This window comes from Lepidochelys olivacea (assembly GCF_965140295.1).
Source record: "Lepidochelys olivacea isolate rLepOli2 genome assembly, chromosome: 2".
Taxonomy (NCBI): Eukaryota; Metazoa; Chordata; order Testudines; family Cheloniidae; genus Lepidochelys; species Lepidochelys olivacea.
In genome coordinates, this window is record NC_140412.1 from 211,234,188 (window position 1) to 211,249,664 (window position 15,477).

General features: G+C 38.7%; 1 protein-coding gene across 1 annotated transcript in view; it reads left to right on the forward strand.

Annotated features, from left to right (window-relative positions):
- Positions 1–15,243, forward strand: part of RAPGEF5 (Rap guanine nucleotide exchange factor 5) — a 218,244-nt gene extending 203,001 nt beyond the window's left edge. The window contains exons 24-26 of the mRNA XM_084618683.1: positions 2,818–2,882; positions 8,450–8,504; positions 11,627–15,243. Of these exons, the coding sequence (XP_084474809.1) occupies positions 2,818–2,882; positions 8,450–8,504; positions 11,627–11,745 (239 nt within the window). The 3' untranslated portion in view covers positions 11,746–15,243. The remainder of the gene's footprint in view (positions 1–2,817; positions 2,883–8,449; positions 8,505–11,626) is intronic.
- The last annotated feature ends 234 nt before the right edge of the window (positions 15,244–15,477 follow it).

Here is a 15,477-nt window from a genome sequence, read left to right on the forward strand (position 1 = left end):
TGGCAGGTATTTCAAGTATCCTATCATCTTGGATTCATTTATTATTAATCATCTTGTCTTTGATCATGACAAATTCATTTGATGTCCCTGTATTCCAGAAGTGTTCTCTTTAGTACATTCATTAAAACCAGGTTACAGGTGCATACATGTAAAATGTTTTCAAGGGAAAATTCTCCAAACAGGCTGAAAATGTCTGGGAGTTACCAGGTCCCTAGTCATCTGAGGGGTTTGTATATATACAGGAGAATTTTAGTTTTGTTGTCATGATATATTAATGGATGACAAGATGGGAGTTCTTAAACAGAGAGGGTAAAATCCGGCTGGTTTTTCAAATATTTTATAAAATATTTATATTTTTTATTATATAAAAATATTTTATAAAATCCAGTGTTTCACCCTTACAGCGTGGCTCAGATGCAATTTTCTGCTCCACTGAATTTATCTAGGCTCTTAGCTGTTGGCAGCAAAGCTGTGTAGTCTTCACAGAACAAGTACAGAATTGAACTCTCCTGGCTTTTCTGTTTTCAGTGCAAAGCCTTTCTTTGTTAGCACTGACAAACATAATCTAACTGTTTTTTTTCTTTTTTCTGTGATCATAAATTTATGTAGCCATTTAGGGACATGCTTGGTCCTCATGTAGGTGTGCAGTAAGTGCAAGGACGAGGGGAGAGAAAAAGGTGTTTCTTTAGATCGTTCTTTCTCCTGCATGTGAGAAGTAGTCAGAATTGCAGTCCATGCATACAGGAACTGCTCCCTCTTTACTCCCTTGGGAGTGCAGTGTACCCCAGAGCAGACAGGGAGCTGAGGGCCATGTCCCACTCACCTCCTTCTCACTGGTCCATTGAGTGGGAGCAGCATGCAGAGAGGAGCAGCCTGCACAACATGAATGAGTGCAGTAGTAGGTGTGCTTGTCCTACTCACTAAGAAATTCAGGCAGGCATCCTGCTTCCCTGAGGCAGAAATCATCCTAGTGCTCTCCTGGGGGTGGGCAGCTCTACATCACTAACACAGGGTGCTCTGCCTTATAAATTCTAGCTCAGAATTTTTTCCCAGCATATAAAGCAGTTAGAATTTCCATTATAAGTAATTACAAAATCCCCTTCAGGCTGATACCTGAGAGTGAGTTTTTGAAACAAAAGGAAGTAAATCAATTTGACTGTTTTTATGTTCTGGGATTGTCAAAAAGAAAGATGTTATTGTTTCAGCTGCAGATTTGCAATCCTATAATCTAATTGCATTGGGACTGATGTTCTCCTCCACCTACACTGGCAGAGGAGACCAAATGGGGCAGAACAGGGATGGTTTGTTCAGATACCACAATAGTGAGCCATGGTACATAATGGCAGGCAAATTGGTTTGTTGTCCTTTTGCATGGGTTCTCACAGCATTCCATGGAAAGATACATACAATGCAATTACTGAGGACTATTTGTTAATTGGAAAACATGGCCATTACCTTCGGAGTGTTTTTGTGACATCCCATCATCTTACTAAAATGGTGCCACAAAAGCATCTTATCACTGCAGGCACCAATATGTATGTTTCTGAGGTAGATACTCTTCATGATCAAACCAGCAGTTCTACTATATGGTCTTGCGACTGCTATTGTCTCTCCTTTTTCTCTGAAAAAAAGAGTTTTTCTCTGAAGTTACGGTTTCAGTGTGAATTTAACTTAGCAACAGTTGTGTTGCCTCTTTCCTTCCTTTTATATACTGCATGCAGTTTGCATACTGGTGCCAAGTATAGTCAGGGCCGAATTTACACCTTACGTGCCCCTAGGCACAGCACCTTCAGCATCCCTCCTGCCTACAGCTGCCCTTCGTGTTTTACGTAAAAAATGAAATGAAAAGAAATATGTGGTAATTTAAATATTTATTCAATAAAATACCAAAAAAAATACATATAATTAAAACATAACCCACTTTTAACTTTGAGGCACCCCCTAGAATGCTGGTGCCCCTAGGCATGTGCCTACTGTGCCTAATTGGAAATCTGCCCTGAGTGTAGTCCTATACCTCCCACTGATGTCTTTTTTTTCCATTAAAAACTCTCCCTAGTACTGCTTTGTGGAACCAGAAATAACTGTTTTACTTCCAAAGAGCTAAATCTTGGCATTTGCTGCAAGGTGATTTTTGGCTTAATGGATTGTATTTAATATTTGTCTGTCGCTTTATGTGCCCATCGCTGTAGTAGACTTTCATAGTAATCAGGTGTGTGCGGGTGGAAGGTGTTGCAGAACTACCTACGGAAAACAGTTGTCTCTACAACCTTTTTGTCCCCTCCTCCTGAAGAGAATTTATTCAGCAGAATTCTGTGTTCATGGATCTACCACAGCCCTGCCTCAACCACTCTAAAATCTCTAGCTGCTCAGATAGATTCACCGTGTGCAGGGAGGGAGGGTGGAACCCATGCACCGACAATTACTGCGCTCCCCTTCCCACCATCAACCACTGTACTTTTGATTTGAGCCCTGGACAGCACAGTGTATCATCTGTCTTGTTTGATAGAAAGAGTGTTATTTGGAAGTCCCTAGATTATGTTTAGTGAGTAATAAATTCACATTCTGTACTTGAAATTTCCCTTGCTTAATGTTGCCATAAAGGTGCACATTTTCTGTTTTTTTTTTAATGAAAGAACCAATGATAGTTGTTTGTGCCCTGTAAGTAACACAAACATGTGACATTGTCGCAATACTTATGAGACTGTTTTGTTCCTTATTTTGTTATTCCTTTGTCACCATTCCATTCCTTTGTATCTAAAACAACTGAAAAAATGCCATGACATTTAATAATATAGTATCTCTTTTTAAACTTTGTAGATGTAACGTTCATCCATGAAGGAAATAAAACTTTTCTGGATAACCTTGTCAATTTTGAAAAGCTGGTATGTACATTTTATCTTTTACAACTTCCTCTTTTTTGTGGAGAAATCCATCTCTCTCTCTCTCTCTCTCTCTCTCTCTCTCTCTCTCTCTTCCCCTTCTCCCCACCTCTTGTGTTAAATGTATCATGCTGTGATAACCAAGCACAGTATCTCTCAGCCTGTTCAGTTCTCTCCATGAGCTTCACCAGCTCCCTCACAGCATCATATTTATCCTTGACTAACGGTTTGTCTATGGTGGGGTAAAGTGCACTAGGGAACCTTTATGCACACCAACAGGGTCTAAATGGACCAACTAATGCACAACACATTAGGTGTGCTTTACAAATTACACACCTGTAGCGTGCATTGCCCCACGATCTAAACAAGCATAAGTTCTCAAACTGTTGTTGCCTCTTCTCCCTGCTCAGCCTCTTCTCAGAGTTTAGTTTCCCTTTCCCTCCCTGCCCTCCCCCAAGGTATGCAGCAGCAGGTCACCCCAATTTAACAGTCATCACTAATTCCAGTTATTTTAAATGAAAGTAACTTTATGATTTGGGTCGGAGCTAAAGAGGAAGAATATACACAATAAAAGCTCAATATTAATACAGCTAAATAAATCTTTATGTAGAGGGTAGTGCATTAGGCTTTTAGCTTAGGCCAGATCTACACTAGAAACTTCTGCTGGTATAGTAATGTCACTTAGGAGTGTGATTCTTTACAACATCTCTGTACCAGCAAAAACCTTAGTGTAGACACAGTTATATTGGCGGGGAAAGTGCTTTTGCTAGAATAGTTTATTTTATTTGAGAGACTGGTATAAGTTATACCAGAAAAAGCACTCTCTTGCCAGTATAAGATGTGTATGCTCTAGGAGGGTTTGCTGGAATAGCTATACCGGCAAACCTTTTCTAGAGCAGATTAGGCCTTAGTTACATTAGTATGGTTAAGCATGATACAAAGTGTACATATTGGAGTTTCATGTTTCAGCAAAATATCATCAGGCTTGTCCACCCTTTAGGTATGTGATATGTGTCAAAAAGTGATGAGGCATATCTCTCCTTCTGATCTTAATCTTTTTCTGTCTTTGTTGTGGAAACGACTAATTTACTCTATTCAGTACCTATTGTATGAGTAAACAGAGAGACCAATTCATTTCTCCCTGTTTCATCCCAGGGTAACTTTATAATCTAGGTGGTCCCTTCTTTGTATGTTCAATTCGATTCTTGTACCTTTTCTTGTTGCAGTGCTTTGAAGAACACTAATTTGCATTTAATAAAAGGTTTTCTTGTGCCAAGTCCATTAACTGTTTGACCTTTAGGTGTTTGCATATAAATTTAGTAGCATGTTCTTCTTCAATTGCTCTCACAAGTATGTCTCATTAAGATGTAAATTGAACTAGTCCTTGATGCACACTGATTTTAGTAAACATCCCTTACAGGCCTATATATTAATTTATTGGAGACAGGGTCTGATTCCAACTCAGTCTTAATCAGGCCTTTTGTTTTTTTCTTACCACTGCTGTCACCAGGGCAGCTCTACCAGTAGGAGCTACAAGGTGATAGGCTGGTTCCAGATAGCCTGAAGTCAGTGGGGTCAGGATTTTGTCCCTACTGAAGGCTGTTATCAACAGCCAGCAGCATTTCAACCACCATGTCATCTAGACTTGCTGTGAGAAGGATCAGACAACATGGTTGTTAAATCTGCCTGCAGCCCTGTGTGCATGAGTGCTCCCACCAATGGTAGCAAGGGTGAGAACTCTTAAGATAAAGATGTAATGTAGACCCACCCCATATAAGCATTATTCTAGTTCATTTGGATGTTTAAGTATTTGATTTATTGGTATGGAATTAGCAAGAAGTGTGTCAATCATCTTCAGTTGATTCAAGATTAAGCCACTAAACTGCACCTGCAAATAACTAAGTTCAAAATTGTGCTTGAAATTGATCTTGCCAAAAAAAAAAAAAAGAGAGAGAGAGATAAAATCTTCTGTACGGAAGCAGTATACCTACCATCACAGCTGTGCTGGAATTTTCCTTATATGAAAGCATCTTTGCTTTGAAATTCATATCTCCATTAGATTCAGGATTTTCAAATCTTTATTTCCTGCATTCAATGTGATATGAATACAATGAATCAGAAGCTTGTTCAAAATGCAAAGAAATAAATTCACTAAGGGAAGAAAAGCTATAAGCTGTTGAGTCAATTAGGAAAGTCTATAGACCAGACTTAGCAAAAGCTCGGGGGATTGCACTTTTTAATTTAACTTTCTGTTTTGTAAGATCTAGATTACAATTATTTAGGCCAATATTTATTGTGTCCCTTGCCTTAACGTGAGAATTGCAAATGAAAAAAGAATAAATGGATGGAATAAGGTCTAAATTAGGGTTACAGTATTTCATTTTCCCGAAAAAGAGGATACTACTAGAGAGAAGGGGAAGTATGGGGTTGGATGGGAAGGGGAGTGTGTGTGTGTGTGAGGTGGGGGAGCAGGGATGCCTGTGACAGGCATATTCATTGAAGGTGGAGGACAGTGTCACTCCTTGTCACAGTGGCAGGGCAGCTGGCATGAGTCCAGAACGCAGTGATAGCCATCAGTCAGTGCCTCCCTGCAGGATCCCTTCCCCAGAGCTGAGAGCCAAGGCCTGAGTGGGTGGAATCCAGCAGCTGTGGCTTGTAGAGGAACAGACCAATCAGTTGCAGATTCAGGGAGGGAGCAATCTGGAAGCAGACCAATCAGGGCTCTTTCTGAGCTGCATCTTGCCTGCTCTACAAAAACCCAGGACATTTCCTGAAATTTGAAACCTCCGCCCAGACAGAGAAAAGAGGTTCAAAAAAGAGGTTATATTGATATGGTAACCTTAGTCTAAATGTTACCATTGTATTATAAGTATCTTCATGTTCTTTGCTGACATCTTTTGCTGAAATATAGCTTCTTTCATTATTCCTCTGTCAATCACAACCACCGTCTGTATATCTCTTGTAGTAATAACATGTCTCGGCCACCGCTGCTACTTTAATGTATTATCCTGTAAACTCTAACACATCAGTATTTATCATCTTACAGGCAGTCCCTTTGTGGACTAGTAGTAAGAACTATACATGTAATGTAAATAAGTGTTTTCAGGATCATGCCCAAAAATATCTGTGGGACTTCTGAGCATACTGATGAGCTGGATTGCCATAAAGAGTGGAATTATTGCTAATGATCATGTGCTAAGAGTGGTTACCAGTCAAATCTCTGGTCTGGTCTGTACTACAGAGTTAGATTGCCGCAAGGCAGCTTACATTGACCTAACTACGGACGCATCTATAGTTAAATTTTGATCCCGTTATGCTTAATAACTCCACTTCCATGAGCAGTGTAGAGTCAAGGTCAATGTAGTTAGGTCAATGCAGTGTCAGAGTAGACACTGTGTTGCTTTGTTACTGGCTTTCAAGAGCTGTCCCACAGTACCACACACTGGCAATACACAAGGAGTAAATCATAGACATGCATAAGCAATGTAATTACTCTGGCAGCTGTATGTCAACATAAGTTAGGTCGACATAATTTTATAGTGTAGACATGGCCTCAGTCACTGTATGCATTCCTCCATATTTATCACACTCTGGTATGCAGCCATCTATTAAAACAATCAGAAAATAGCTGTCCCTTTTCAGATGAATTAACAGGTTTTCTGTATTACAGCTGGGTCAGGCAGAGTAAGAGGGACAGTGTGAAATGCCTAATGAAGCCACTAAAGAAGGAAGAATTGTGATCAATCTCCATGAGAATGGAGTGTAAAGTGGTCCAGCCAGTTTCCCTGGGGCATCAGCCACAGAAGCTAATTTCAGATGGAGCCCATACTGAGTAACAAAGAGGGAAGAAAGAAAAGGAGTACTTGTGGCACCTTAGAGAGTAACCAATTTATTTGAGCATAAGCTTTCGTGAGCTACACGAAAGCTTATGCTCAAATAAATTGGTTAGTCTCTAAGGTGCCACAAGTACTCCTTTTCTTTTTGCGAATACAGACTAACACGGCTGTTACTCTGAAAAGAGGGAAGAAAGCACAGTGTGACATTGTGAGTGACATAGTCGATTCTCCTTTACTTGTGAAAGCCAAATTCAAAATATGGGATATAAACTGGAAGATGCAACAACAGCAGAAGAACACAGGAATGTCATAGCTCTAGTGGGATTTAAGAAATTGGTCATGCAAACCTAGGACTTCTCATTAGAACTTTATTTTAATCAGTGCAAGAAAATGATGTTAGTGTAAGAGACTGAGAAATTTCATGGTAAATGGAACACAGATGAAAAAAATGATTTTGCTTCACTGATTTATTAAAGAACATGAAGTCTTCATTAAGCATATACTCAGTTGTTCTCGTCATAAACGATTCTGTGAGGGAACATTGTAAACAATTCATATTGTGGTTGTGGAGAGATGAATTATGCTACATCATTCCAAGCTTATGCTTTGCTCGGGGAAGCTAATCCTTTCCACTTCTGACTGGGTTTTGAAGGAGGTGTGAGAACAGCCTGTACTGGTTCCATAAAATGCCATATTGCTATTGTTAATTGCAGGCAGGTTGCTTAATTTAGTCACTGTATTCAGTCAAGGGCTTCTGGCCCAATTCAATTGGCTCTTTCCTTTGGATTCTAAGTGCAATCAAAAGAAAACATTCATTAACAGCATTATGGGCCAGATCCTCCACTTGTGAAAATCAATGTAGCTCTTTTAACTTAGACATAGCTATTCCAATTGATATCCAATAAGGATGTGATGCTAACGGTGAAACAAAATTTTAAAGGTTTTTCTCTGTTTAATTTGAGCAACCATCTGCACCCTATTTTGGCTAAGGAAAAACAGTACGGTAAAAATCTTTTAAAATCAACTAATCAAATTAAATCAAATCGTTACCATTCTATAGACAATCTTGACTTGTAAAAACTGAGTGAAGGGGAAAATCTTGCTGAAAACTTAGCCTAGAATGTAGTTTTAGCCTTTTAATAACAATATGAAGGATGCTTATGACTTATGAACCATTTACTCCCCCATGCACTGAAATGGAAGCATGCAATTAAGTACATCTTCCTCTTTTGGAGTTTTTTACTTTAACAGAAGTCACGTAATTTTTCACACACATGAACACAAATCTGCTTTCTCTGGAACAGTTTAAAACTATTGTCCAATAGTGCATTTGACACACACTACTCCACTAAGCATGAGGGGGAAAGGGAGGGTGGATTTCAAGCATCTCCTTTGAAAGAAGGAAACATAGAGAAATTACCCTTTTCATTGTCAATTTCCATGGGTTTCTAGGAAGACCCCCTCTGTCTGTGTAGTGTCAACAAAATCCTTCTGTGAAAGGAGTCTAAAAGAACTAACCTTGTTTCAGGATATGTTGACACCAAGCCAAAAACAAACAAACAAACAAACAAACACCTTCTCTCCATCTAATCTAAATGTCTCCAACTCCTGCCTCCTTCCTTTCCCACCTTTGCTACTATTGCTGTTGCAAAGTGTGGGGCTAGGGAAGGATTTTCTAGCAACAGCCCCCCTGTCAGATTTCTGCACTGATATATTGTACGTTTTATTTCACAGCACATGATTGCTGATACTGTCCGATCACTGAGACATTGCAGGAATAACCAATGTGGTAAGTAGTAGTAAAACAGTTTACTACTTGTCTCTCATTAGTTACATACTTATCAAAAGAACTGTTTCCCGGTCTCTCTGTCTCCTCTCCCATGGCCCAGGTTTACTTTTACAGTAAAACATATTTGCCGTTTGTTTTAACCTAGAAGAGGGGAGAGTGTATTGTGAAAGTCACCTCAGCAAACAGAATATAATTACAGCTACTTTCCAAATTGTTTCCAGAAAAAACAATTTTGAAAATGTTTGAAAAACATTTTTCACAAAATGCTGTGTTCTCCCAATCCCCAATATGCAGAGTCATCTACCTGTAATGTTACACAAGACCTGAGTTTTACAGACCTGCATCAGAAGAAAAAAAATCATAAAGGCCTCTAATTACCTGAAAAAAGAAAAGGAGTACTTGTGGCACCTTAGAGACTAACCGTGCCACACGTACTCCTTTTCTTTTTGCGAATACAGACTAACACGGCTGTTACTCTGAAACCTCTAATTACCTGATGAGCTTGTGAGGTATCCTACAGCTTCCCATAACTAGTGGTGTGTTTAGGATGGAGAATCACCAGTCTCCTACATGAACTCTCAGCAGTTGATTCAAACTTGTATTGGCATCTCACTAGATGAAAGGTGACATATCATTGTGGATTTTCATAGTGTTCCACTAATACCAATTGGGTATCTATAAACTTTTCTTCTTATTCTCTGTATGACTTTCACTACTATTATACAAGGGAGGGGAAAGACAGCACAATATTTTTTATAGTGGTAGGGTTCTAATTGAAACACACTAAAATAAATGCCACATTAAGGCCAAAATAAATGCCACATTAATGCCACTCTACCTGGAGGAACTTCAGACCTGTGATTTAGCCTTAACCTAGAATTTTCTTGGTTTGAAGAATAAATGTTAGATTGTTTTTTCCTAATCATGTCTACAGTATTTACAGTTTCCTATGGGGGTGTATATGAAAACCTGCAGGTGGGCATACAAAAAGGGTAATTGCAGCCATAGTTACCCATTTTGGGTGTTCAAATAGATAAGTCTGTGGGAGTTTTGCTGAAAATTTGGCTCATAATGTCACCTAATATAGTTGCAGTCTTTTAAGAATACAAAGGCTACTTATTAATTATGAACCAGTTATTTCCACGTGCGCTGAAAGGAAAGCATGCAGGTAAGTACATCTTCTCTTATTTTCACTCTGTTAATCCAGGCCCTAAAGGACGTGTTGATTAAACCTGAATATTTACCTGTAAATCTCATTCAGCGAATTAATTTATTTTTTTCTTTAAGCAGATCTTTTGCAAAATAAGTTAATGAATTTTTAAAGACATCTTTGCTTTTTTATAAATATTTGTGTCATGACATAAATCCAGGTTTAATACCCAAGATTTATCACACAGTCTGCTGGTTTGAAGTATGTTGTTGTTTTATTTTACCACAAGCTTGGCCTTATTGTGAAGCTGGCATTTAAAAAACAGTTTATGCAGATATTCCTGTAGGCACTGTTTTTTGTTAAATTCATTTAGGCATGAAATGAATTCACTGAATATTTATTGAGACTTTATGGACTGCTTCCTTTTCCAGTGGATTTATTTAGCTTTCAGGAACGTGAATCTTTCTCCTGCATTACTCTCTGGTTTGGACTAAAAATAGCAGGCATCTCACCACAGAACAGAATTCAAATAAAACTAAGCAAAAGATATTGTTGTTGCTTATAACTGTCTTAAAATTAAACATGCAGACCAAAAACTTTATGGGTTAGAAAATGATAGTGTGGCTAAGTAATACTGAAATGCCATTCTGATGGAAATAATATTTTTCCACATTAAATCCAGAAAATAAATAATAGTCTTTCAGAAATCTGGCATAGCAGCTTTAACATTTGTACAGTAATTCAGCCTTTTGTAATTTCAAGTGCTAATGAGACTTTGAATTCTGAATAATTTTCAGTGTATTTAGCACAATTGCTGAAAACATGGAATCTGTTCCCTGAGAACTATAAGGTCTCCTATAACATCCTACTCCAATTTATCTCCTGTTCATTTCTGCTGCAGTGTTTTACAAATCACCCAGGTGCTTGTGAAGTGTGTGGACAGGTGCTGCACAGTAATGTCTTTAATAGTGGCATACAGAACTGTCTGAACTCACAATGTCATGTGACTATTTACATAGTGCTAAATTTGTGGTGGGCACTTTATAGACAAATATAAGGACAATACTAGTGCCCCAAAGAATTTACATTCTAAATGGATAAAGTATGGATGGGGATGGATGAAACAAAAGCAGCTAAGAGAGCAGTGATGTTAAGCTTGTTGGTTCCAGGATTTTTTTTTTGTTTGTTTGTTTGTTTTAATGGTAATTTTGTTAACATTGCTTTAAGAACATCGACTAGAGTTTGTGGCAGATAACATCTCAGTTTTCTCTTCAATCCACCCTTCAGTTTTCTTCTGGTGCATGGTTAAAGCCATGCTGCTGTGGGAACTCGTGTGAAATAACAGCATTTCCCTTGTTTCTGCCACCTTAGCCGAAATCAAAAGCATAACTGATCAAAACTAGAGACTTGACCAAAAAAAAAAAAAATCTTTGAAGAGTTGTCCTCTGTCTATTCTGCATTGTCACATTTCACCTGATCTAAAGGAAATGATTCAGGGGTCCACTTGCTGTTGTACATGTGTTCTACAGCTATTTAAACACTCAATGCTAGATCCTCAGCCCCTGCTCAGAGTTTGTTCTTGTTGACAGACTACAGAGTAGCACTAAAAAGTAGCACTTAAATCAGCCTCAGAGGGACTGCTGAGCATATTCCCAACATGAGGAAATCCAGCTTTATGCCTCCCGCTCCCTGTCTCTCTGGTGTCAGAAGCATGTCAAGAAAGCAGGCAGACAAGGGGGCAAAGCTGCAGTTTCAGAGCATTGTGTCTCCATGGCTTAGAACTTTCTTCCCCTCCATTCCCCTTTGAGGATAAGGATCTTCCCACTTGAGCATCTGGTCCTCTGCAGATGTTTTGGACCATCACACTTCACTTGCCATTTTTAATGGCATGTTTGGCTCAGATTTGGAAAAAGTATGGATCGGTCAGAAAACTGATCTCGGATTCATTTCCTTTTCTCCCTATAAACTTTAGGCAATGAAGTTCCTCCAAAGGAGAATCAAGAGCTGAAGCCACATGTCTATCACCTGCATGTCATTGACAACCAGCAAACGCTGTTTGAGCTTTCTCACCGGATAGAGCCTCGAGCGTGAGCGCCCGCAGCTTCATGTAACCTTGTAACTGCAGCACTTTTAATTAAGTGAATGTTTATGCCAAGCATGTTGCTTCCCTATATGAGAACAGTTTACTGAGTTTTATCAGTAGTCACATGATACAGGAAAATCAAGCAAAGCAAGAAAAGGAGCTGTTCACAGCATTCCAGGGCAAGGATAGTGCCATTTCCATTTATCATCGGAAAAGGAAGGAGAAGAGCAGCATTGTTTAAGCTAAGAAGCTTGGTTTATGTGACCATATTGGTGGTCCAGTGTAACTTTCAATCCAGACTCCGCCAGTATTAGAGGGAAAGGAAGCATCATGTCACCATAACAAAACATTCCAGCAAGCAACACTATGTGACATGGGGGCTCACAATTCACCATACAGTATGGACCTCACTAACATGAGGCTGCCGAAGTATTGATTGTTGGGGGAAAAAAATACTGTGCAATCCATGTTGCTGCACTGACTGCGGAGGAGTGTCTTATTTGAGAGAACAGCAAACACCTCAGAATGGGAATATAAAAAATAACTTGTATAAGACAGTGTTGCATGTTAATGCAATTGTGTGTCCTGATTGGAGGTCGTAAGTCAACAGAAGCTGATATCTGAAACGCTCCTAATTTCACTTTCTCTTAAGAATTTGCTTCAGAGCAGACAGTAAAAAGATAAATCTAATCTTGACACAGTTTATGGAGACAAACACAGCATTTCCCCTTTTGAGGGACCAAGAGGGCTATCCTGCAACTCAATTAGAGCAGTTCTTCCTCTATCTAAAAGGTACAGGTTAAAAAACCTCTATTACTTGCTCCCATTCCAGTTATCCTAGTTTGTCACTAACTTCTGCAGTTAGTATGCTATTGGTTATTAAAAAGGGAGCTCAGTGCTTTACTGCTTGGACTGTAGTCTCCTATACACCTTCCGGAAGGTCATCCTACTACTGAATAAAACGACAACAGGAAATATCCTGTTACAGACAGTAAAATCTAACATGCTGAGCATATGCTTTATGTTTTGAAAGAAAAAATGAGCATAATTTATGTATTACAGGTTCTCATTCTCCATATGTATGAAACCTGAATAGGCTTTCAACATTATATCCTTCTAACACTTCTCTTCCTCCACCCCTGCCCCAATTTTCATTTAGACAAATCAAGATAATATTCATTGGCATTACTATGTTTTAAGTCACGTTCACAATGTATTCATGTCTACAGTACCCTCTCATCATAATGTTGTTTTTTAGGGCTAAGGAATGGTCCAGAAAAGTTCTTTGGGGGTTGGACTAGATGACCTCCTGAGGTCCCTTCCAACCCTGATATTCTATGAAATAATCTAGTATATACTATAGATGATGTAATGTGCTTCACAGTAAATACCATTTATTGTAGAGAGCCTTATAGCAAAATCCTCTTTGCAGTGGCAGTGAAGGTGTACTGTGTGTCTGCCTGCCTGTCTTATCACACAAGAAAGACTTCCAAGAAAATGCTCTTTTGTTGACATTTGGGTCCACCAGAATGGCTGAAGTAGCATGCTCTTCATCATATTGTGATCTGTGGTTTAAAGGGACAGAAAAGCAGCTTTAACAAGTAATTTTGGGGCAATTCTGTCAGATGCATTCAGGTTTCCCCATCTGTGAAATATTGTACAGTTATAATGTAAAAGAAACAGATGTTTCAGAAATGTATTTGTTTGTACTTTGGTATTATCAAATACAATATGATTTTTCTTTTTTTTAAAGAAATCTTTTTACCCAGTAAAAAGAAGAAAAATAAACTCTTGCTGGCCATGGAGTAAAAATTTCCTATGTTTTTCTGTAGGTGTGCTTGCACATATTGTAAATAACTCTTCTGTGCAAACAGACCAAAACTGTTCAAGTCAGGACACTAGCTTTAGTGGACTCATTTTTGCAGTATAAAAACACAAATCACAAATAATGCTTGTTTTTTGTTTTGTTGCAGTTCGTAAATTTTCACTGAGTCCCCTCCCTGGGTTCATTAACTAAAACATTCACTGATTCTTAAGCTCCCCCTTGTTGAGATCTTTTCATTGTGGCACAACTGTAATACCACCTCACTGTAGACCTGATCCAGTACCCTAGTTCATAGTGAGTAGTTCTGTTGAAATTAGCAGGACAGGTGCATAGTAAAGTACTACTCAATATGAATAAGGGTTTTAGAAATGCACCTGGCTCTCAATTCTCTGCAACTTTTATCCTACAATAGCCTTGGTAGTAATAGTTTACACCTCTCTGCTCGTGAAGCAACAGCGTGGGGGGGAGGAGCGCGGTAAGGGGAGGGAATGACCCTGCTCTCCACACTCAGGTTTGCAGTCCGACTAAAAATTCTGTCATCTAAATGCCAAATTTCAAACATTGTCATGCTACGTAATTTTGTATGAAGTCAGTCCTACAAACTGCAGCAGTTTACATAGAGGTCTTTATTATCTGGATACATCGTCAGCTGTGAAAGGCAAAGTATGTTTAGTGCATCCACTCCATGCAGAGAATATTCACCTTGTAGCCACAGTATTAATAGGAAGGCAACTGCCCTGAACATGCAGCAAAAAAAGGCCGGCAGGGTCCTCATTTTGAAGTGGAGACTGGCAAGCATTTGAGGGAAAGATGGTTGCGAGGACGACTGAAAAGGAATACTATGGAATGGAGGAGACTGGGTGGAGCATCCATCCCCCAGTTTCTAGATCTGGCAAAACTGTGGTCTTTAATCACTATCCCTCAAAATGGTAGCACTGTTAATACCATTTTAGAATAGTTACCGAAAATCTTAAATCTCAGTCTACCCCAACCACATGCCAGATTAAACTCTCTGTGTGTGTTTGTTAGTAGCTCAGAGCAGTTTTTAGACAAAACAAGGGAAGAGCGGGGTCACGCTACAGATCTTTGATTTGGGATTTTGGCATGTCACATCTAGATACTTCTGTGATGTGTGCTTCGGATTTCAGCCCAATTCTAGATAGTTAACAAGCTGCACTTAGATGCCAGTGGCAAAAAAGGATTACATGTTGCCAAAACCAGATTAAAATAGTTTTTCTGGGGAAAAAATACAAAGAAAGTTGTAAATACTAAACTTTTTAGCAGATTAATATTTATTTGCATAGTCTATTTATTGTATTCTTATTACACTATTAAGAAAACTGGGATGAAGTCAGTGAACTGAGGTAAGAACACTTGCCTGTTATATTCTCTTTAACTGGAGTGCCATAATACTGTCAGCCTGCATTAACAATAAAACAGTAGAAAACCCCAAATCAAGGTATTTACCTAACTTCTCAGGGACTACAGCTAGTAGTTATCCACCATTATGAGAACTGGTATGTATGAAATAGTCTGATTTACCAAAAATGTCACTGTTGCCAATATTTTCTTTTTCATATTTCATGCTTGTACATATTATTGTGTTGTGTATTTATGAGAGCTAGTAAGCAATAATTTATATGTCAAAATGGCCAAGCAATACAAGGTTAAAACTTGTAGAAGCAACTGTTGCATTTATCTTGCATTTTCAAGTGTTTTTTAATATTCTTTTTCAAAATATAAAACTACATTAATGAAATCTGGGCTCTGTGCCTTCATGCCTACCACATGCGTTTATTGTTCCCAAATGGAATATTTTATGCTCATACTTCTGGTCATTAAATTGCACTGAACACATACTGCATTTATGAGATTAACTACACTCTCATGGGAGCCTGTTTTGAGCCTCAGAAAT